Source organism: Pantherophis guttatus, chromosome 17 (genome assembly GCF_059756535.1).
Source record: "Pantherophis guttatus breed Tessera chromosome 17, ASM5975653v1, whole genome shotgun sequence".
Lineage (NCBI taxonomy): Eukaryota > Metazoa > Chordata > Lepidosauria > Squamata > Colubridae > Pantherophis > Pantherophis guttatus.
The window spans coordinates 6,182,929-6,205,684 of record NC_142079.1 but is presented as its reverse complement, the minus strand read 5'-3'; the positions used below and the strand labels follow the sequence as shown (position 1 = coordinate 6,205,684).

Here is a 22,756-nt window from a genome sequence, read left to right as displayed (position 1 = left end):
AACATACTATGTTGCAGTAACGGGGTATCGGTCTAGTTTAATGCAAGAGAAGGACCAGGGGTGGCATTATAGCGATCTTCCAATATTTGAGGGGCTGCCACAGAGAAGAGAGGGGGGGTCAACCTATTCTCCAAAGCACCAGAAGGCAAGACGAGAGGATGGATGGAAAACTAATCAAGGAGAGAAGCAACCTGTAGAACTAAGGAGGAATTTCCTTTCTATGAGAACAATCAGTGGAATCAGCTTGATTCCAGAAGTTGTGGGTGCTCCATCCCTGGAGGTTTTCAAGAAGAGACTTTGTCCAGAATGAGATCTATCCTGCTCGAGCCAGGGGGTTGGACTAGAGGACCTCCCTTTCCAACTCTCTTACTCTGTATTCTGAATCCCTGGCTCCATGGATGCTCCTTTCCTCTAAATTTAGAATGAATAGAATAGAAATAGAATAGAATAGAATAGAATAGAATAGAATAGAATAGAATAGAATAGAATAGAACTAATTGTTGTTAGTTGCAAAGTCGTGTCCAACCCATCGCAACCCCATGGACAACGTTCCTCCAGGCCTTCCTGTCCTCTACCATCCTCTGGAGTCCACTGAAGCTCAGGCTGACTGCTTAAGTGACTCCATCCAGCCACCTCGTTCTCTGCCGTCCCCTTCTTCTTCTTTTGCCCTCCATCGTTCCCAGCATTAGGCTCTTCTCCAGGGAGTCCTTCCTTCTCATTAGGTGGCCCAAGTATTTGAGTTTCCTCTTCAGGATCTGGCCTTCTAAAGAGCAGTCAGGGTTGGTCTCCTCTAGGACTGACCGGTTGGATCGCCTTGCAGTCCAAGGGACTTGCAGGAGTCTCCTCCAGCACCAGAGTTCAAAGGAATAGAGTAGGAATAGGAATAGGAATAGGAATAGGAATAGGAATAGGAATAGAATAGAATAGAATAGAATAGAATAGAATAGAATAGAATAGAATAGAATAGAATAGAATAGAATAGAATAGAAATAAGGAGTAGAGTAGAGTAGAACAGAGCAGAATAGAATAGAATAGAATAGAATAGAATAGAATAGAATAGAATAGAATAGAATAGAATAGAATAGAATAGAATTCTTTTATTGGCCCAGTGTGATTGGACACACAAGAAATTTGGTATCCTATATAAATTGGGTATCCTGTTCCTTAGAATTTCTGTTCTTAGAATTTGAAGCCTATGCACTCATGGAGCGGATCCAGTGATGTTCTGGGCTCCAAATGAAAATCCTCGAAGGCATCAAACCCCAACATTTTCCCTAAAGGCCTTCCGCTAGTCAATTCCAAAGGCATCTCGCCCTTCCCAGGTGCGCCACGCACCGGGAAATGAAAAAAACGCGATGCTTCTTCATTGGGGAAGGAGGACAGAAGTGCCAACACTTGAGACTCAAGCCTCTAAATTGTTTACAGTTGGAGCCTGCAGCATCTCAGCTCCGACTTCCTCGAGAGAGAGAGAGAGAGAGAGAGAGAGAGAGAGAGAGACCCGAGACAAAAAAACCCCCAAATAATAATAATCATAATAATCATAATAAAAAAACCGGAGCCGTTTGCTTCCCCCCCCCTTGATGTACCATCAATGCCACCGTAGCTTTAAAACATTTGACTTTTTTGAGCACAAGACACTCCTGGGGTGGGTTTTTTTTCCTCTCCCTCCCCTCCCCTCCCCTCCCCATCCTTTCCCTTTTGACTATAGAGCTGCTGCGGTGGTAGCAATCTTCATTTTTCAGCCAGCAATTATTCATAGTGTGACATTGAGACATTAGCTGTTGCCATGGTAACCAGCTGTAAGTAGCAAAAGATACAGGCATGATGTCAGACGAGGAGCCTTTGCCTGAAACGCACTGCATGGTCAGGTGTGTGTGTGTGGTTTTTTTTGCGCGCGCATGTACATGCGGGCGCAAGCACGCGTCTTTTCGAAATAAATTATTGTAATGCCCGATCGCACGGATGTTGTTCTCCTCGGCTCCTCGGCCATACGGCTTCTTCCTGGTCTTTCCCGTCTGCGGGAAAGCCTGCCATGGTAGCGAGCTTTTCTTCTCGCTTTGCTGGTTGTTTATTTTTTTTTCCCCTTCTCCAGATGTTAACACAATTAGGATTTTAATCATTCTGGGTTGCATTGTTTTAATTAATTGAGGAGAGAGAGAGAGATAGGCATGGGACAATTGAGGTCACGGTGCCTCCTGGAGAGATTCATAGGTTGCTTCTGATGTTCTTCTCGAGAATCTCACTTTGGTTGGCTTCGCATTGTCCTTCATTTCAAGGACACTAGGATCTCGGCATAAAACTGTGGAAAAATTGGGGAACCAAGAAAAAAAAAAATCCCATTTTTTTCTCCAAGGCTTTGGAAAAAAAATCAATTTTTCCAGGCCCATTCCTAGATTTTTATGCCACGAAAAGTATGTTTAGACAACATGTTTTTGCTCATGTGGCTGCCTCGAAATCTCCACTGGCATTTTTTTTTAAAATTTGATTTAAATGCCGCCCTTCTCCGGAGACTCAGAGCGTTAAGCAATAGCCTTCATCCTTTTGTATATTTTATACAAAGTCAGCTTATTGCCCCCACAAACTGGGTCCTCATTTTACCTACCTTAGAAAGGATGGAAGGCTGAGTCAACCTTGAGCCTTGGCGAGATTCGAACCTGCAGTAATTGCAGGCAGCTGGTGTTAATAACAGTGCTTTAGTCTGCTGCGCCACCAGGGCTCTTATTGAATAGAATAGAATAACAGAGTTGGAAGGGACCTTGGAGGTCTTTTAGTCCACCCCACTGCCTAGGCAGGAAACCCTATATACTACTTCAGGCAAACGGTTATCCAATCTCTTCTTTAAAACTTCCAGTGTTGGAGCATTTACAATTTCTGGAGGCAAGTTGCAGATGTTCCAACACTGGAAGGAAAAAGAATGAAAGAATTGAGGCTCCTTCTGGCACAAATGCTCTCCTGATGCTGCCAGATTCTTCACTTCGACCTACTCGGATATTGCTGCTGACAATTTATTGTTAGATTTATTTCTCTACCCTCTCCGCAGGAGTTCAGGCGAGTCACCTGAGGACCTCCTTTCATTTTATCCTCACAATACTAAGAGAATCATTTGGGCTGAGGGTTTGTGATTGACTCTAAAGCCAACGGATCGGTTTTCTTGTACGTAATCCCGCCGGCGTAGCCAAAACTCGCCCTTTTGCTTTGCAAACATTGGCAGAGAAATATCTGAACCATATATGCAGGGGCGGGATTCTACTGATTCAGACCGGTTCGGGCGAATTGGTAGCTCTGACGATCAGGTTGCCCCCCCCCACCTCCACCCCTGTGAAGCGCGCAATCACCGAACAGGTTGTTAAACCAGCAGTATCCCATCACTGCTGTATGGTTCATATAACATCGATGGGAATATTTGCATTATAGGACTGATTTTTTTTTTTTTAAAAAAAGCAAGGTAGAACATAAAAGGAAAGAGAAACTTAGCTTAACACTCTGCACCACCTCCCTAAACTGGGTGGATATCAGGAAATTACTCTGTTCTGCCCCATTTCCCACAATCCATTAAAAACAAAGCAGAAAACACTGCAGGTTTCTAAGACACAGGTCGTCTTCGACTTACGACCACAATTGAGCCCCACATTTCCGTTGCGAGTTGAGACAGTTGTTACGTGGGCTTTTGCCCAGTGGTGAAATTTTTTTACTGCCAGTTCTGTGGGTGTGGTGTGGCTTGGTGGGCGTGGCAGGGGAAGGATACTGCAAATTCTCCATTCCCAACCCACTCCGGGGAAAGGATATTGCAAAATCTCCATTCCCACCCCACTCCAAGGGAAGGACATTGCAAAATCCCCATTCCCACCCCATTCCAGGGGAAGGATACTGCAAAATCCCCATTCCCTCCCCACTCCTGGGGGAAGGATATTGCAAAATCTCCATTCCCACCCCACTCTGGGGCCAGCCAGAGGTGGTATTTGCCGGTTTTCCGAACTGCTCAAAATTTCCGCTACCAGTTCTCCAGAACCTCTCAGAACCTGTTGGATTTCACCCCTGCTTTTGCCCCATTTTACGACTTTTCTTGCCTCACTGCAGTGGATAAGTTAGTAACACGGTTTGCTAATTGAATCTGGCTTTGGGCTCAATTGACTTTGCTGGTGAGGAAGGTCGCAAAAGGGGATCACGTGACCCCTCCCCTCCCCCGGGACATTGCAACCGTCATAAAGACAAGCCAGTGGGCAGGCCTCCAAATTTTGACTCACTGAACTTGCTTAGTAACGGGAACGTTGGGGTGTGTGTGTATCAACTGTGGTCATAAGCCGAGGACTACCCGTATCGTAATATCTGCTAATAAGCTTGGATTGCGTTATTTTCCCTTAAACAAATGGGTGTGGGCCTCAACAGGGCAATTATATTGATTATATTAATTTATCATATTATCATATTAATTTATCCTACGACTCTTCTTTTATTAATTTCATTGTTTTTATATGAGGTTTTATATTCTGTATACTGCCTTGAGTTGCCATGTGCGAATAGGCAGCAATATAAATTCCATAAACAAACAAACAATTGTACTGAAACTTTGTGCCCGTTTAATTATCTTCCAGTGCATTTGGGATTTGAGCGGACTGCCACTCTGCAGCAAGCAATACACCACAATGAACTCCAGCTATTTTAGCAGAATTAAAAAGATGGATCCCTCAGCAAATTGCTGGGTGGTTTTGGGTCTTATTTTTTTTGGTTTTTGCTTCTATTGTTGCCTAGCCGAACAAGTAAAGAAAGGAGAGTTGGTTAACAGATTAACAGAGTTTGAAGGGGTCTTGTAGGTCATCTAGTCCAACCCCCCGCCCAAGCAGGAGATGCTACACCGTTTCTGACAGATGGCAGTCTTGGGTTTTTTTAAAGCTTTTTATTATTTTTTTTATTTTTTTACAAACATATCAAATCAACGCGTGACCAGTGTGGCACCTGAGTGTCATACATTCTAATACAAATAATGCTAGTAAAGTTAATCATAGTTATTACATTCAATCAACTTATATATTTCTAGTAATGATACACAATTATAATAAGTTGCAATCTGTCATTATTCAGTTATTCCATGTTTTCTTTATTTTATTATATAAAAGTGTCTACACTAACTTTTCCCCTTATTTCTATCACTTATTCTAACTTTTAATCATGTCACCTTTTACTGAAAAACATTTTCTTTCTATCCCGCCTAACTTCTAGTCATGTTACTTATCTAAAAAAAAAGAAAAGAAAAAAAGAGAGAGAGAAAAGGAAAAGCAAGTCAGAACAACAACAAAGAAGAAAAATCATCTATCCATCGTCTCTTGCCCACTTCAATACTTTAGTTGCTATGCTTTTTTTAAAATTTGCCTCCCACATTCCTGTCTGGGATCTTTATCTCTATCTGTAACTGCTTCTTGGCTATTCAATCTAGGTATTTCTCCCACCTCTACCCTCTTCCACTGCCTAGTTTCCAAAATTTCTGCCCAGGCCCCTATCTCCCTTTCAAACGTATCTTCCAATTCTCTTAATACATTTTCCCCCTGGTTTAATTCATCAATCACTGTTATTTTCATTGTTGTCTCCTCTTTGTCTTCTTCTCCCTTCATTTCTTCTGTTGACTCCTCCCTTTCCTGGGCGTCTTGGGCTCCCACAACTTCTGAAGGCAAGCTGTTGATTGCTCTCACTAGATGGATGTCTTGATAAACCCTTCAGTAGGCTGGCGTCTTCTGCAGAATCAAACCACTGAAATTGAATCTTCCTCTCGAATTTTGATCCAGAAGCTTCAGCGCTTTCTCTTAATTCTCGTGACACCTGTCACTTTAGCTCAGAAGCACCAAGATCTAGCCCCTGAAATGCATTGACACAAAAAAATACTGAAGATGATTATTGCATAGACTGGAAAATTCTGCTCAAAATAGGTTCCCCAGACAGAAAAGTGTCTATAGGCCTTCTCCTCCCAATACAGAGTAATTCACTAAACTTTTGAGTGTATTATTAAAATGGCACCATGTTATGCCAACCGACCAAATCTTTTGAAGATCATGTACCCTGGGTAACATTATATTTAATGGTTTCCTGGGTAAATAAAATAGAAGATCCAAGCCAAGAAATGATTTGACGGCACATTGTGCAGCCAAATCGATGGAGCTGAGCAAGTTTGGCTCTGGTTATTACTGGGAGGAGGGGTCAACTTGGAGCCCTGCGTGTGTCCTCTTGAATTCTGGGATGGAAGAAAGCGGGCTTCTGTACACATAATAGTATGCATTGGCCGTTTAGGAGTGATTTCCAGTTTGTGTTTTATGAATGCATGCTGTTGATGTGTGAGTCTGCATACAGTATATGAATTCTGGTCCAGTAGTTCCATTGCATACTTGCAGATGATTGATAGGTAGGTAGGAAGGTAGGTAGGTAGGTGGGTGGGTGAGTGGGTGGGTGGAGAGGTGAGTAGGTGGATGGACAGACAGGTGGATGGATGAGTGTGTGGTGGATGGAAGGTATGTAGATAGGTGGATGGATGGATGGATGGATGGATGGATGGATGGATGGACAGACAGATGTTTAGATAAGTGGGTGGTGGATGGAAGGTATGTAGATAGATACGGATGGATGGATGGATGGATGGACGGACAGGTGGATGGATGAGTGTGTGGTGGATGGAAGGTATGTAGATAGATGGATGGATGGATGGATGGATGGATGGATGGATGGACAGACAGGTGTTTAGATGAGTGGGTGGTGGATGGAAGGTATGTAGATAGATACCGATAGGTGGATGGATGGATGGATGGATGGATGGATGGATAGATGGATGGATGGACGGACAGGTGGCTGGATGAGTGGGTGGTGGATGGAAGGTATGTAGATAGATAGGTGGATGGATGGATGGATGGATGGATGGATGGACAGGTGGATGGATGAGTGGGTGGTGGATGGAAGGTATGTAGATAGATGGATGGATGGATGGACGGACAGGTGGATGGATGAGTGGGTAGTTGGGTGGTGGATGGAAGATATGTAGATGGATGGATGGATAGATGGACAAACGGGTGGGTAAGTGGGTGGATGGATGGGTAGATGAGTGGGTGTTTGGGTGGTAGATGGAAGGTATGTAGATAGATAGATGGATGGACAGATATATGAATAGCCTTGTTTTCTAATTTCTGGAGTAGCTTTGTACATTTTTGAGAAATTGCATGATGCCTTGGGGATAGGTTTATAGAAGGTTCAAATGAGGTCTTGAGACAAACTTGAGGGGAACGTAAGGTTCTCGAGACTTTTTGTACCTTCCCGAACAGTCCACATTTCCACATCTTAACTGTTTTTCTAGACCACGTGATTAGAAAAGTGATCAGTGGCGCATATAATTTTTTTGCCCCTTTTCTGTCAACCAGCATTAGCAGACCAGGGTCATAACGCATGCAGTTCTGTCTGATTAGGAAACAGGGCCGCATCGCACTAATTAATCCACTGCCATCTTTGAGGGGTTTAATCACAATTGGATATAATACTCCAGTCACTTAAAGTGGCTTATGACTCCCACCAGCAAACCGAAGGACAACTGTTGTTGCCTGCCACAGCAGATAAAAGGCCCAGCGCTGACCTCAAAACTATTTAATTTCGGTCTTTTGCTGAGATTTCACCGCGCTGCTAATGTTCAGTGTTTTCCTTCTAATAAAACTGTTTGAGCTGGCAGAGATCCTGAATCAGCAGTGCCCTTCCTTTCTTCCAAACCATTGGATGTTCTCTTAAAAGCTGATCTTCTTGGAGATTTGAACGAAAATTTCAGGCACCTGGAAGGGAAGCAGGTTTATTGCTGTCGGCACGTCTAACCGCAGATGATGACAAAGGATGCAAAAATATTTCAAGGCAAACACTATTTATTCGGTCAATCGGCAGCAAAAATGTAAAAGAACAAAAGCAAACGCCAGCCAACTAAACACAATAATATACTAACCACTCGCAGAATAAATCACCAAATATAACGTTCATTCCTCTATTACTATGTTAATGCATTTCTTACCCGGGTGATAAATAATGCAAATATGCTTTCAGATTAGGTTTTGTTTTAATGGTACAGCCAAAATCATTCCTTTTTCTTTTCTTTTTTTTAAACAAGCCCTGATAATTGAACTGTTTCTGATTTTTTTGAATTCTCTGCAGGTAAACCTTTGCAATCTGTGCTTTACCTGAAAATATAAGCAGAAAATAAAAGCAGGCATACTCTGTTATATTCTAATAACAAATAAATAATAATAATAATCAGGCATCTGGCTGCTTCAAGAGATGTTGTCAGGATTGTCCTTGCAACTAACAATCTGCACAATACCTAATTAAACTTCAATTTATATTTTTTTGAGCATAGGTTTTTGCATTTGCTCTCTTCTGCTGGTTAGTCTTCTCTTAAGACCACACTTAGAATACGGCATCCAGTTTTGGTCACCGCATTATAAAAAAAAGATGTGAAAGAGTGCAGAAAAGAAGAACAGAGATGATTAGGGGCCTGGAGGCTAAAACAAGATGAAGAACGGTTGTGGGAATTGGGCACGTCTACTCTAGTGAAAAGAAGGACTAGGGGTGACATGATAGCAGTCTTCCAATATTTGATGGGCTGCCATAAAGAAGAGGGGGTCAACGTATTTTTCAAAGCACCAGAAGGCAAGACAAGAAGCAATGGATGGAAACGAATCAAGGAGAAAACAAAGCTGGAATTAAGGAGAAACTTCCTAACAGTAAGAACAATTAACCAGTGGAACTGCTTGCCTCCAGAAGTTGTGGGTGCTCCAACACTGGAAGCTTTCAAGAAGAGACTGGACAGACACTTGTCTGGAATAGCACTTGTCTCCTGCTTGAGCAGGGGCTCTGGTTAGAAGACCTCCATGGTATCTTCCAATTCTCTTATTCTGTTATTCTTCATCCTCGTACATAGATGAAAGCTTTGGAAGGTTGTCTCAATCGAATAACAGAATAACAGAGTTGGAAGGCCCCTTGGAGGTCTTCTAGTCCAACCCCCTGTTCAAGCAAGAGACCCTATACAAGACAAATGGCTCTCCAATCTCTTCTTTAAAAGCCCCAATGACGGAGAATCTATAGCTTCTGGAGGCAACCTGTTCTATTGATTAATTGTTCTCATTGTTAGGAAATTTCTTCTTAGAACATAGAAATATATATAGAGTTGGAAGAGTCAAATGGCTGTCCAATTTATTTGTCATATGTAAGTCTGTATGTCTGATATAAAAGCACCCTGGTCTCTTAAATATACGGTTGTCCCTTAAGGAGCTTCTGTTATCCTAGTATTTTTTTTTTTTTTAAATCCATTGAGACGCACTTCAGAAGTTGAAAATATATTAGCTGTTTTTAAAATGACACTTTGGGAAATCACTGTTAATTGGAAGCATGAATGTACCTATTGATGGATGACCAGGAAAATGAAGTAGTTACTTTGGTGATTGCATGAGTGACAACAGCTTAAGTGTTTTAGTATTAGATTGCATAGGATAGACAGACAGACATACAGACAGACAGACAGACAGACAGACAGGTGTAGATGTAGATATATAGATATCAGGGTGGGTAAAAATCAATGATTTTTTAAAAAAAATAAAAAAAATCAGATTTTTTTTGATTTAAATCGGATTTTTTTGATTTAAATCGGATTTTTTTGATTTAAATCGAATTTATTTTAATAAAAAACTTTTGGGGTAAAAATCTATCGTAAGATAGTTTTCTATTTAAGATACATAAATAATTTAGTTTATTCAGCATGAAATGGAACTTAGTTATGTAGCAGGAGGCTGTATATTCTGCAACACTGGGACTATCGGTGAGTCAACAGCGGGTCAAAGGAGTAGCAGAGATGACAGTTGCTCTTTAAAAATTATGATTTAAATCGAGTTGATTAAAAATCAAGGCTTTTTACTAGTGATTTAAATCATGATTTAAATCAATTTGATGTAAATCAAATCCACCTTTGCAAACAGTCATTAAATAAGTCATTTCATAATTTTGCTGCTTCAAAAATGATTTCCTGAACTGATTGACTTACCATTAGTTGATTGCTGCATTTGGACATAACGGCAGGCTGCAATTGTGTTCTCTTCCCTTCAGCGTTGTCGGGAGCTGTGCGATTTTTCCGATTATTATTTTTATAAATTGCAAAAAAATATATATATATATTCTTATCTCCATAGAGGTGAAGGGTCAGCCAAGGGGAAGGGAAATGGAGGAAGGGTTGGTGAAGATGACAGAATTTGCAGAGATGGCAAATGCGACCTATTTAATTATAGAAAAGACAATAACTGCATTTGTTAAGGAAGGGAAACCCTTTATGGGCTTTTTGCTGAAAATGAAAAAAAGTTACTTAATGCGTTTGATGATTAGAAAGGGTAGTTTAAAAAAAGAAGGAAGTTATGATGGAACCTTAGAGAGGATAAAATTTGCATTTACAACTGTAAAGAGAATTGGAAGTGATTTCCTTATATAATATATATTTTGTCTTCCTTTTGTCTATTTTTCTTCTCCTTTGTTTCTTCATTCTTTTCTTATAACTTTTCTTCTTTACTTCCCTTTTCCATTTAAACATTTTAATGCTGTAAAAAAACTCTTTGAACAAAAATTAATTTAAAAAGTGATGAAATGCAACTGGAAGTATGATAACAGGGAAAGTGATTTATGGATTCTTAAATGTTTGGAATGAGTTATTAAGTATAGAAAGCTGTGATTATTAAGTAACCAGGGTGGGGAAACAATTGCAAATTCTTGGAAGCCGGCATTATATAATAAGGAGCCTTAATTTTTTTTTTTCCCAACCAACATTTTGAATAACCTTTTTAATGCCTTTCTGATGCCAAAGGCCTGCAGGGAATAGAGAAATGATACATTTTTACTGGTTGTTTATTTGAATGCCATTCAGTTGAATTAACTATCCTGACCTGTTACAAAAAGAAACTTGTTAGCACAGTAAAAACTATTTTTTTCACTGGCTTTTGATATTAAAAAGAGAATGTAGTTATACAGTTTAAAAATCTGGAGCTGTCTAAAGATCACAGGGAAATCGGAATAATAATAAAAAAAAGAGACACATTATGTTGAAACTTTGAACTGTTAAGTCATCTATCCCGCCAGCAGTGGTAGCTATGTTTATGGTGGATTGGGCTATTGTAGAGAGTAAGGAAAACAGGAATAGCCACTTAGACTTACCCTGTTTCCCCCAAAATAAGATATCCCCTGATAATAAGCCCAATCGGGCTTTTGAGCACATGGCAATAAGGCCAAGCGCTTATTTCAGGGTTCAAAAAATATATAAGACAGGGTCTTATTTTCGGGGAAACACGGTATATGCTGTTTCATAATGCTTTACAGCCCTCTCTAAGCAGTTTACAGAGTTAGCATATGTCCCCCCCCCCCCACACACAGTCTGGGACCTTGGAAGGATGGAAGGCTGAGTCAACCTTGAGCCGGTCAGGATTGAACTGTTGGCAGTCAGCGGAGTTAGCCTGCAATACTGCATTCAATACTGCATTCAGAGGGACACGGTGGTTCAGGGCCTAAGACGCTGAGCTTGTCAATCAAAAGGTTGGCAGTTCAGCGGTTCGAATCCTGAGTGCCGCATAACGGGGTGAGCTCCCGTGACTTGTCCCAGCTTCTGCAAACCTAGCAGTTCGAAAGCATGTAAAAAAAAATGCAAGTAGAAAAATAGGGACCCACTTTGGTGGGAAGGGAACAGCGTTCCGTGCGACTTTGGTGTTGAGTCATGCCGGCCACATGACCATGGAGACGTCTTCGGACAGCGCTGGCTCTTTGACTTTGAAACGGAGATGAGCACCGCCCCCTAGAGTCGGGAACGACTAGCACATATGTGCGAGGGGAACCTTTACCTTTACTGCATTCTAACCACTGGGCCACCAGGGCTCTTTGATGGAGTTACAGAGAACCTGTTATCGAGACAATAAGGGCTAAAACATGTTTTAAGTCCAGAACTACCGGATACCACCCGAAAGCAGCTAAGGCAGTAGTAAAGTAATGGAACAATAATAGATCAATGGTCCTAAGTGTGAAAAACAGTCCCAAGTCATTTTTTCCCAGTGCCGTTGTAACTTTGGAGTGTTGTAAATCAAGGACTACCTGTATTGCTTTTACACATAGACAAATCTTCTCTCAAAAGGGTAGAGGCTTTGGTGTTAAAACTTCACTTGATTTTTGTGAATCAATTCACACAGTGGCCCAGACCCACAGAATCTTGTTAGTTCCCTACTTTGTCTCAAAATTGCCTCCCTGTTTGACAACAGAGTTCTTTCTCCGCAACACAGATTGCTCGCTGATTTTTTTCCTTCTTTTTTTTTTTTGCTCGCAAAACGGAAATAGTGAAGAGTTAGAGATAAGATCAGCCAGAAGAGAATATCAAGAGACAAAAACAAGATTATTTCCAGCACGCTAGTTTTGGCAAGAAAGGGGCCTACTCCAGTGTCAAGATAATGCCTTTTATAACATTATCTAAACACTTTTCATAATGCAAAGGAGTGTTAGGATAAGACGGGATTTTATCGCCCGTGCTCCGGATGTTACTGAAACAATTAATTAAGCTAATTAATAAATCTTAGAGGAGTATCCTTTTCCTTCCTTCCTTCCTTCCTTCCTTCCTTCCTTCCTTCCTTCCTTCCTTCCTTCCTTCCTCTTTCTTTTTCTTTCTTCCTGTCTTTCTTCCTGTCTTTCTTCCTGTTGTCCTTCCTTCCTTCCTTCCTTCCTTCCTTTCTTTCTTTCTTTCTTTCTTTCTTTCTTTCTTTCTTTCTTTCTTTCTCTTTCTTTCTTTCTTTCTCTTTCTTTCTTTCTTTCTTTCTTTCTTTCTTTCTTTCTTTCTTTCTTCCTGTCTTCCTTCCTTCCTTTCTTTCTCTTTCTTTCTTTCTTCCTGTCTTTCTTTCTTCCTGTCTTCCTTCCAATCTTCCTTTCTGTCTTCCTTCCTTCCTGTCTTCCTTCCTGTCTTCCTTCCTTCCTTTCTTTCTTTCTTTCTTTCTTTCTTTCTTTCTTTCTTTCTTTCTTTCTTTCTTTCTGCCTTCCTTCCTTCCTTCCTTCCTTCCTTCCTTCCTTCCTTCCTTCCTTCCTTCCTTCCTCCTTCGGATAGATTTTAAAAGGATCATTCTCTGGTCAGAAGCCATTTATATCAATGTTTACTGATGGAGGGAAATGGGACCCGAGATCCACCGCTTCTCTGGATAACGTTGAATTAGCCTTATTCTTTTTTTTTCTTTTTTCTTTTACAAAAATTGGGTTGCATGGAGGATCTCTGAGGCTCCCATTCATGCTCAGAAAAGATGCAGCCTCGGAGATTGTGAGAGGTGTTGTGTTACACACACACACACACATACAGACAGACACACAAACACACCTGTGCACCATAAAGCATTTTTTTTCTTGGGAATCGGATTTGGAGCATTACATGACTTTAGTCCCCTAGCCTTTCCCGAAATGAAACCGTTGTGTTCTTCTTCAAAGAGAGCCTTTCCAAACCAAAACTTAAAACAGCGTTCCTTAAACATGGTGCTCTCTTTTCAATGAAACAACAAGCAGACGGCTTTCAGCTAATAAACGAAACACGATTAGACAAGTTAAAGGGTGGTGCGTGCCTCTAGGCGTTGACGCCAGAGTCATGGAAAGAAATGCAGTTCTGATGAAATCCCACACAAAGAAACATTTGTTGTTTCACATGGGACTGGATTTGAAAGTGCAGCGGGGAAATTGGCGAAGGTGGCCGAGGAACCAGGCGTAACGTAAAAAAAAAAGAAAAGAAAAAAAAGCAGTCGTGTTTTATGTCGTGAAAAAAGCAGGAATTTGCGGTTAAATGCAGGGCTCCTAATGAATCCAAGGCTAATATGGGATGGTTGGTATTAAAGAGATAAATGCGAAGGGAAAAACGTATATATAATAATCAAAGAGGAATAATCAAATGATCTGATAATGTTACCTAGTTTGGGTTATGACCAGGGGTGAAATGCTCCCGGTTCGGACCGGATTGCCCGATCCAGTAGCAATGGCGTCGGCGGGGGGGGGGTGTGTGTTTGTGGTTTGGAGAACCGATAGCAAACATCTCCTGCCCTCCCCCCATCCTCAGCTGAGCCGCGCAATATCAGAGGCTTTTTAAAAAAAAAAATTTAAAAGCATTTTTTCTACAACCTCTTCGGCCGAAAAAAAAATGCTTTTAAAAGTAAAGAAAAAAAAAAAAGCCTCTGATGATCGCACGGCTCAGCTGGGATCGTCAGAGGCTTCCAAAAGCATTTTTTCCTGTAACCTCTTAAGGTTGTAGAAAAATGCTTTTAAAAGTAAAAAAAAAAAAAAAAGGTTGGCCACGCCCACCCAGTCACATTACCCACCAAGCATAGCTGGCTGGAGAATTCTGGGAGTTGAAGTCCACAAGTCTTAAAAGCTGCCAAGTTTGAAGATCTCTGGACTATCACATGCACATGAAGCTCCACTCATGCGAGCAGCGGACTCACCTCTCTCTCTCTCTCTCTCTCTCTCTCTCTCTCTCTCTCTCTCTCTCTCTCTCTCTCTCTCTCTCTCTCTCTCTCTCTCACACACACACACACACACACACACACACACACACACGGTCAGGCTGGGCCACCAAAATGGAAAGGTTGAGGACCATTACATTAGATGACTTCTAAGGTCCCTTCTAACTCTGTTATGCTCTATAAACCATAGTAGATGGTTCAGAGCCGAGGTGGCGCAGTGTTTAGAGTGCAGTACTGCAGCTACTTCAGCTGACTGCTAGTTCAGCAGATCAGCGGATCAAATCTCACCGGCTCAGGGTTGACTCAGCCTTCCATCCTTCCGAGGTGGGTAAAATGAGGACCCAGATTGTTAGGGGGCAATATGCTATTTAGTATACTGTCTTTGGTATAAGCCGCCCAGAGTCCTCGGACAGTGGGCAGCATAGAAATATGAATAATAATAATAATAATAATAGTAATAGTAATAGTAATAGTAATAATAATAATAATAATAATAATAATAATAATAATAATAATATAAGTAGATAGCCGAACTCTTCGTATTGTACACAGTCATCACAAGTGCACCAAGTGATTGACAGAACCCAATGCCTTTTTCTGTAGTTGAAGAAAAATGAGAGAGAGAGAGAGAGAGAAAGAGAAAGAGCGAGCATGGGAAGTGCCTTTTCAAGTGGCTTGTAAGCTTTGGCCCGGGATGGAAGATCTACGTTGGAAAACTCGTCGATTTGGCACGTCACGTAGATAGCTCCCCAACTGGAATTCTTCTTCACTCTGGAGGATGAGCAATTGGTCACTATTTTAGATTCCATTAAGCAGAAGATGAATTTCAATGACATCTGATTAAGTTAATTATTTTCAGAAAGCCCTTCATGTATATCTCTTTATGTTGATCAAAGCCAAACCCTCACGGGATATTGGGGCATTCAGGCGTCTACGCGAAGTGCCTGCGTCGGCACACTTGGCTGATTATTCAAAATTAAGAGCTATTTAATCCTCCAAATAGAAACATTTTACATGGAAATCAAGAACATGGCAGCGGCTTTATCTGTGTTTCCGTCGAGTTTTCCAGGCTGCTCTGTGCCATTGGGGGGAGGGGGGAAAGCCTTGAGGGAGGGGGCAATTTAACCTTTCAAAGGTATCTGCGCTATTGCTTTAACTTAGAATTGCTTGAATAAGAACATTTTCATAAATATTGTTAAATTATTAACTTTGTAAATGTGTACCTTTGAGGACAGGCGTGAATGTGAATAGAATAGAGGATCAGGTATCTGAAATTAATTTTTTTTTTTTTTGCTGAAGCTGAGATTTAAAACAACAACAAAAAAAACTTTTTAGAATGGACTTTTTATTGTCCCTTTGCTCCAAATGTGAGTCGCCTTATGGAAGCAAAGTCCCCTCTTACTTGATTATTCCTTCTTCTCCAAATTTAATAGCAATGGCACTTAGACTTATATACCGCTTCGTAGTGCTTCACAACCCTCTAAGCGGTTTACAGTCAGCCTATTGCCCCCCAACGATCTGGGTCCTCATTTTACCGACCTCGGAAGGATGGAAAGGCTGGGTCAATTTTGAACCCTTCGGGATTGAACTGCAGACTGTGGCAGAGTTAGCCTGCAATACTGGATTCTAACCCCACCGCGTCATAGCAATAGAATTAGAACTTATATACCATTTCACCGTGCTTTATAGCTCTCTCTAAGCGGTTTACAGAGTCAGCCTATTGCCCCCAACAATCCGGTTCCTCGTTTTACCAACCTCAGAAGGATGGAAGGCTGAGTCAGCCTTGAGCTGGTGAGGATCGAATTGCTAGCAGTCAGCAGAATTAGCCTGCAATACTGCATTTTAACCACTGCACCACCATGATTAAGGTAGTATACCTTTAATAGGATTTTATTTTTTAACAAATACAAATGGTGTTATTCTTAACAATAAGAATTTGCACCTTCTTTCCAAGCTGTACTGTGTACATTCTAATATAATGTTGCAAAGTACACCCACGAAGGGTGTGATTATATCTGAAACCGAGAAACAAAATAAAAAGCTGCATAGGGAATTCCTTTATGTTTAATCCCCGTCCTACAGGTAGTTCTCGATTTACAACAGTTCATTTAGAGTTACAACGGCACGGGAAAAACCGATTTACGACCGTTTTTCGCACTTACGACCATCACAACATCTCCATGGCCACACGATCAAAATCCAGACGCTTGGCAACTGGCTCAGATTTATGACGGTTTTAGTGTCCCGGGATCCCCTTTTGCCACCCTCGATTCTGTTTGTCTGGTTTCAAAAGCTTTACTACACTTTTATTACCTAATGCAAAAACTATGCAGCCACTTTGGGACTTGCGGGCAGCACTTAAACTTTGAATTTGGGAGCCACACTTCTTTAAAAAAAAAAAAAAAACCAGGCACATAAAAAAAATCTGATTTAATTTAAATACTCCTAATGTTTTTAATCTTGTTTCCTTTCCCCCACATTAACATTTTCAATTAATTGGAAGCTTTGAAAGGGGCTAATTTGGAAGACTGCATTCAAGCCCCTGGCTAAGAAGTTATATTTCTGCTTTATGTATATACGCAAGCAAAGCCGTACTGGTTAGGAAGCACACGTGAGTGCTTTTATAGAATTGCATATAACTGTTTTGGGCCACAGGAGGATTTGCCAACAAAGAGGACAATGTGTTTTTTTTTTGGTCGTTAAATAGCACCTCTTGATTTCCTGCAAATTTTGTGGGGGTTGCATGCATTCCTTGCGTCTGACTCCCTTCACGCTGCGACAAGAACAGTGGAGTAGTTTCAGGAATATGCAGAAGGTTCTTTGCATATCTGCTTGGATGTAACCCTCTATGTATGTTCACCATTGAGACCAGGACCACCAATCGCTATGCAAGACGGTTGTTAAGTGAGTCACACCCAATTTTACAAACTATTTGTAAGATGGTTCTGTGCATCACTGCAACTGTTAGGTGAATCGCATGGAGGAGGAAAGAAGAAAGGAGAATAGGAATAGGAATCGGAATCGGAATCAGAATAGAATAGAATAGAATAGAATAGAATAGAATAGAATAGAATAGAATAGAATAGAATAGAATAGAATAGAATAGAATAGAATAGAATAGAATAGAATAGAAATAAGGATAGGGATAGGGATAGGATAGGATAGGATAGAATAGAATAGAATAGAATAGAATAGAATAGAATAGAATAGAATAATAGAATGGAATAAATATTAGAGGGGAGGGGAGGGGAGGGGAGGGGAGAGGAGAGGAGAGGAGAGGAGAGGAGAGGAGAGGAGAGGAGAGGAGAGGAGAGGAGAGGAGAGGAGAGGAGAAGAGAAGAGAAGAGAAGAGAAGAGAAGAGAAGAGAAGAGAAGAGAAGAGAAGAGAAGAGAAGAGGGGAAGAAGGAAGGAGAATAGAATGGAATATAGAATATAACAGAACAGAATAGAAACTCTATTGTCACTTTAAATGTACACGAATCGGCATACATTAAAATGAAATCTCATTGCATTCAGCTCTCTAAAGAGGACCATTATGGAGCATATACCCACATACACCCGCATATATGACCCAGAGAAACATCACTGTCTCGTTCGAATGTATATATATACATGGCGGGAAAAAAAAAAGAGAAAAGAATCCTGCGAATTTACAAGACGGGTGGCATAAGGAACATAGTGGTTCCAGAATCTAGTCGTCCTGCTATAGATGCTTCGAAACCTCCTCCCAGAGGGGAGCAAGAGAAACAGACCACGGGGTGGGTGGGTGGGTGGGGTCTCTAATAATGCTCGAACTCTAAGCACATAGCGCTTACGAGCAGTATAGCCTGTGACAGTTTCTTTAACCCCATCAAACAACAACCTCTGCCTATCCCTGGTCCTTGGGAAGGACTCAATAGGTGGATTAAAAAAATGCCCAATCCAGGGTCTAAACATCTGGCCAGCTGTGGGACCAACAACCATAATAAATATATTACCTTCCTGGGTGTACGTGAATGCAATTTGGAACTCGGCAAACATTCCCAGCGGACGTCTGTCATACATCTATTTAAAATAATTAACTTATCTTTCAACCTAGAGAGTCACCAGGTGGCTTACGACAGCTGTTAAAATATAATTAAGCAGAAAAACCGTTATTTAATAATAACTGTATATATATATATATATATAAAGGAACGTGGAAAAACACACCATAACGGAATGGGAAGAATGCAGAACGGAAGGGATGCAAGCCATTTATTTTCCAAATGAAGATTTTTTAGTCGGGGCCTTCCTTTTTTTTTTTTAAGGACGAAAATTCCAGAAATGTTGGGTGTTACTGCTTTGTGTATTCTGTTCTCCATGCGTGCGCTTACTACATTTTTTTTTTTTAGATTGTCTGTGGATGTTACCCTATCCAGTTATGAAACCTCCATGCTAAACTCCCACCCCTGCCCCATCAAAGTGACTCCATAAATCACTTCTCTGTCATGTTTTTACTTTCATGTTTTGAGATCCTGGGGGAAAAAAACCCCACCAAAAATCCGGAGCCTTTCTGTGTTTCCCCACCATACACGTTCCTTCTTTCTCGTTCACGTCGATCCAAGCAGATAAACAAGCGACTCTCGCACATCTGCCTTTTAAAAAAAAACAAAACATTTTTTTTGCTGCATTTTGTAAGTTCTCCAGCTGCTTTTCATTACAGTCCACATTTCGCATGGAGCCGATTGCCATGGTGTCAGTAAACACATAATGGACATGTGCCATTTAAGCTGTGCATTTGCAGACACTTGTTTAGCTGGGTGCCCCAGGATACTCCGTTCAGCTGTCACTCTAATCAACGTTTGGAATTTCTTATTCTTACGGTCGTTAAGTGTGAACGAGGCCTAGTTCATTGCGGGACACATCTGTTCCGCCATTGTAGGCTGTGCATGGAATTTGTTCTGTTGTGGTGGTGGGGGGGGGCGGGAACAAACAAACAACCCCCACCCCCCCAAAGCTATTTGATATTTTCTGATCTCCAATTTGTAGTGGTGCCTTGTCCTGCAGATGAGAAACTCCATTATGTACGCAGGGCAGGGGTGGGTTTTAAATTTTTTTACTACCGATTCTGTGGGTGTGGCTTATTTTGTGGGTGTGGTTTGATGGTCATGTGAGAATTCTTTAGGATTTAGCAGAGGTACTGGTCTACCAAGCTTTTAACTGCTTACAGAGCTGTACCGTCTACCCATTTGTTCTTGGAGCATCCTGGTCTACCCATTTGTTTTTGGAGTGTCCCAGTCTACCCATTTGTTTTTGGAGGCTCCGGTCTACCCATTTGTTTTTGGAGGCACCGGTCTACCGATTTGTTTTTGGAGGCTCCGGTCTACCGATTTGTTTTTGGAGGCTCCGGTCTACCCATTTGTTTTGGGAGGCTCCGGTCTACCGATTTGTTTTTGGAGGCTCCGGTCTACCCATTTGTTTTTGGAAGCACCGGTCTACCGATTTGTTTTTGGAGGCTCCGATCTACCCATTTGTTTTTGGAGGAACCGGTCTACCGATTTGTTTTTGGAGGCTCCGGTCTACCGATTTGTTTTTGGAGGCTCCGGTCTACCGATTTGTTTTTGGAGGCTCCGGTCTACCCATTTGTTTTTGGAGGCACCAGTCTACCCATTTGTTTTTGGAGGCACCGGTCTACCCATTTGTTTTTCGAGCGCACTGGTCTACCACCGCACTGCCTTTTAACACTGATCAGCTGTAGGGCAGCCCTTTGAAGCCTGCGGCAAGAGGTTAAACAGTTTTTTTCCTTCTAGCCGATCAGCTGGGACTCGGGAGGCAGCGAATAGATTGGGGACGGGGCCAAATAAAAGGTAAGAATAATGTGAGCGGGGCGGGAGGGCCCAGCTCCCGAACAAAGAGAACCGGTTCGGTGACGTCATATCGTCACCGCTACCGGCTCGGCCGAACCGGGAGGAACCCACCACTGACGCAAGGTGATTTTCACGCTCAAAATGGCAGGAAGGTTCAACGTTATGTACAGACACAACAGGTAGCCCTCAATTTATGACCACAATCGAGCTAATCTAATGAAAAGAAGGACTGTGGGAGACATGAAGGCAGTGTTCCAATATTTGAGGGGCTCCTTCAAAGAGGAAGGGTGGGGGGGGCGTGTTGTCAACCTATTCTCCAAAGCACCTTGAAGGCAGGACAAGAAGCAACGGATGGAAGCTAATCAAGGAGAGAAGCAACCTAGAACGAAGGAGAAAATTCTTAACAGTGAGGACAATTAATCAGTGGAACGGCTTGCCACCAGAAGTTGTGGGCGGTCCCTCACTGGAGGCTTTCAAAAAGAGTCTGGACCACCATTTATCTGAAGTGGTATAAGGTCTCCTGATCGAGCAGGGGGTTGGACTAGAAGATCTCCAAGGTCCCTTCCAACTCTATTATTCTATAAGTCTGTCGAGATTCTCAGTCATCCAGGTCATAGTAGTCCCAGAGGTGCTTTTTCAGGAGGCAACTGGACTTCCTTGGTTTTTCCTTGAAGACGTTTCGCTTCTTATCCAAGAAGCTTCTTCAGCTCTGACAGGATGGTGGGGAATGGAAGGATTTATACTCCTTTCCAGACAGCCGGTCATTTGCATCCTTTTAGAGGGTCGTTGAGGCCACTTGGAGGTTTATCTCTGCTTTTTTTTCAAGAGGCAACCGAACTTTCTGATTTTTCTTCGAAGTCGTTTTGCTTCTCGTCCCAGAAGCTTCTTCAGCTCTGATGGTGGATGGTGGGGGAATGGAAGGATTGATATTCCTTGCAGACAGCCGGTCCTTTGCATCCTTTGAGAGAGTCATTGAAGCCACTTGGAGGTTTACCTGTGTCCTCAGGGTCACCGGTGTTCCTGGTTCCTGTAGTCTGCAATTTTTTCTTCTTCTGGAAATCCATTCCTACTCCCACACCATTCCAAGGGTGGTCCATCCCAAATTGTATTATTATTGTTCTATGTTCTATGAGAAGGGGCTTACCCTGTTTTGCCAGCCACACGTCTTGTGAATTCTATTCAAGCGAGACCCATAGAATTTGGAGGACTCCCGATGCGCTGATTTTAGGATTTAATGAATTGCTTCTTTCTTTCTCTCTCTCTCTCTCTCTCTCTTCCTGCAGTGAGCATTTGTCCTGCGCCTTCACATTCTTCCTCCACGGGGAAAGCAACGTGTGCACAAGTGTGGAGATCGCACAGCACCAACCGATCTACCTTATCAGCGAGGAGCACCTACACATGGCCCAGTCATCTCCCATGCCTTTTCAAGGTAGGCCCGCGTGTTCTTCGGGTGGCCTAGGGCTTCTCGGTGTGATGTAACCTCGGAACAAAACCTTTATTAAATCTTCACACTTGCTTTTGTTTTGTTTTTTCCTTTCTTTCTTTTGGCTGGGATGCCAATGGAGTTGGCATTCACACTAAATGCTCTCCTTCTGTTTTCCCCTGGGATGACTTCGACCCTGTATAGAAGAATATTTTATTTTCAAAATGGCCCAAGATAGCAATAGCTGTGGATGGATGGATGGAGACAGGGAGAGAGAGAGATGATAGAGACAGAGATAGATAGATACTGTAGATAGATAGACAGACAGACAGACAGACAGACAGACAGACAGACAGACAGACAGATAGATAGGGATGGATGGATGGATGGATGGACAGACAGACAGAGACATACTGACAGACATAGATAGACAGACCTAGATAGATATAGATAGATCGATAGATAGATAGATAGATAGATAGATAGATAGATAGATAGATATAGATAATAGATAGATAGATAGATAGATAGATAGATAGATAGATAGATAGATAGCAATAGCCCTTAGACTTATATACCACTTCACAGTGCATTCCAGCCCTCTCTAAGCGGTTTACAGAATCAGCCTATGGCCCCCCAACAATCTGGGTCCTCATTTTATCACCTCAGAAGGATGGAAGGCTGAGTCAACCTTGAGCCTGGTGAGATTCAAACTGCCAGATTGCAGGTGGCCGGCAGGCAGCAGAAGTAGCCTGCAGTACTGCACTCTAACCACTGCGCCACTGTGGCTCAAGATGCTTCGACTCCGAAGCGTTTTGGTCCTTTTATCACAATCCCTGCCTTTTGTTTTGTTTTGTTTTGTTTTGTTTTGATATGGGCAAAAAGAGACTTGTCAACTGCAGCCTTTTTAAGAGAAGTGGAAGAGGAGGGGGTGGGATAAGAGAGAAAGAGAGGAGGTTAAACCATTTCCCTTGGTAATTAATGTATTTCCTGAAGAGGT

General features: G+C 41.9%; 1 protein-coding gene across 2 annotated transcripts in view; it reads left to right on the top strand.

The window, feature by feature from the left end:
* The window catches only part of MED13L (mediator complex subunit 13L), a 177,692-nt gene that overhangs the window by 98,662 nt on the left and 56,274 nt on the right, over nucleotides 1-22,756 (top strand). For both annotated transcript variants that reach the window (XM_060683764.2, XM_060683765.2), the window contains exon 5: nucleotides 21,617-21,762. In XM_060683764.2, the coding sequence (XP_060539747.2) occupies nucleotides 21,617-21,762 (146 nt within the window). The remainder of the gene's footprint in view (nucleotides 1-21,616; nucleotides 21,763-22,756) is intronic.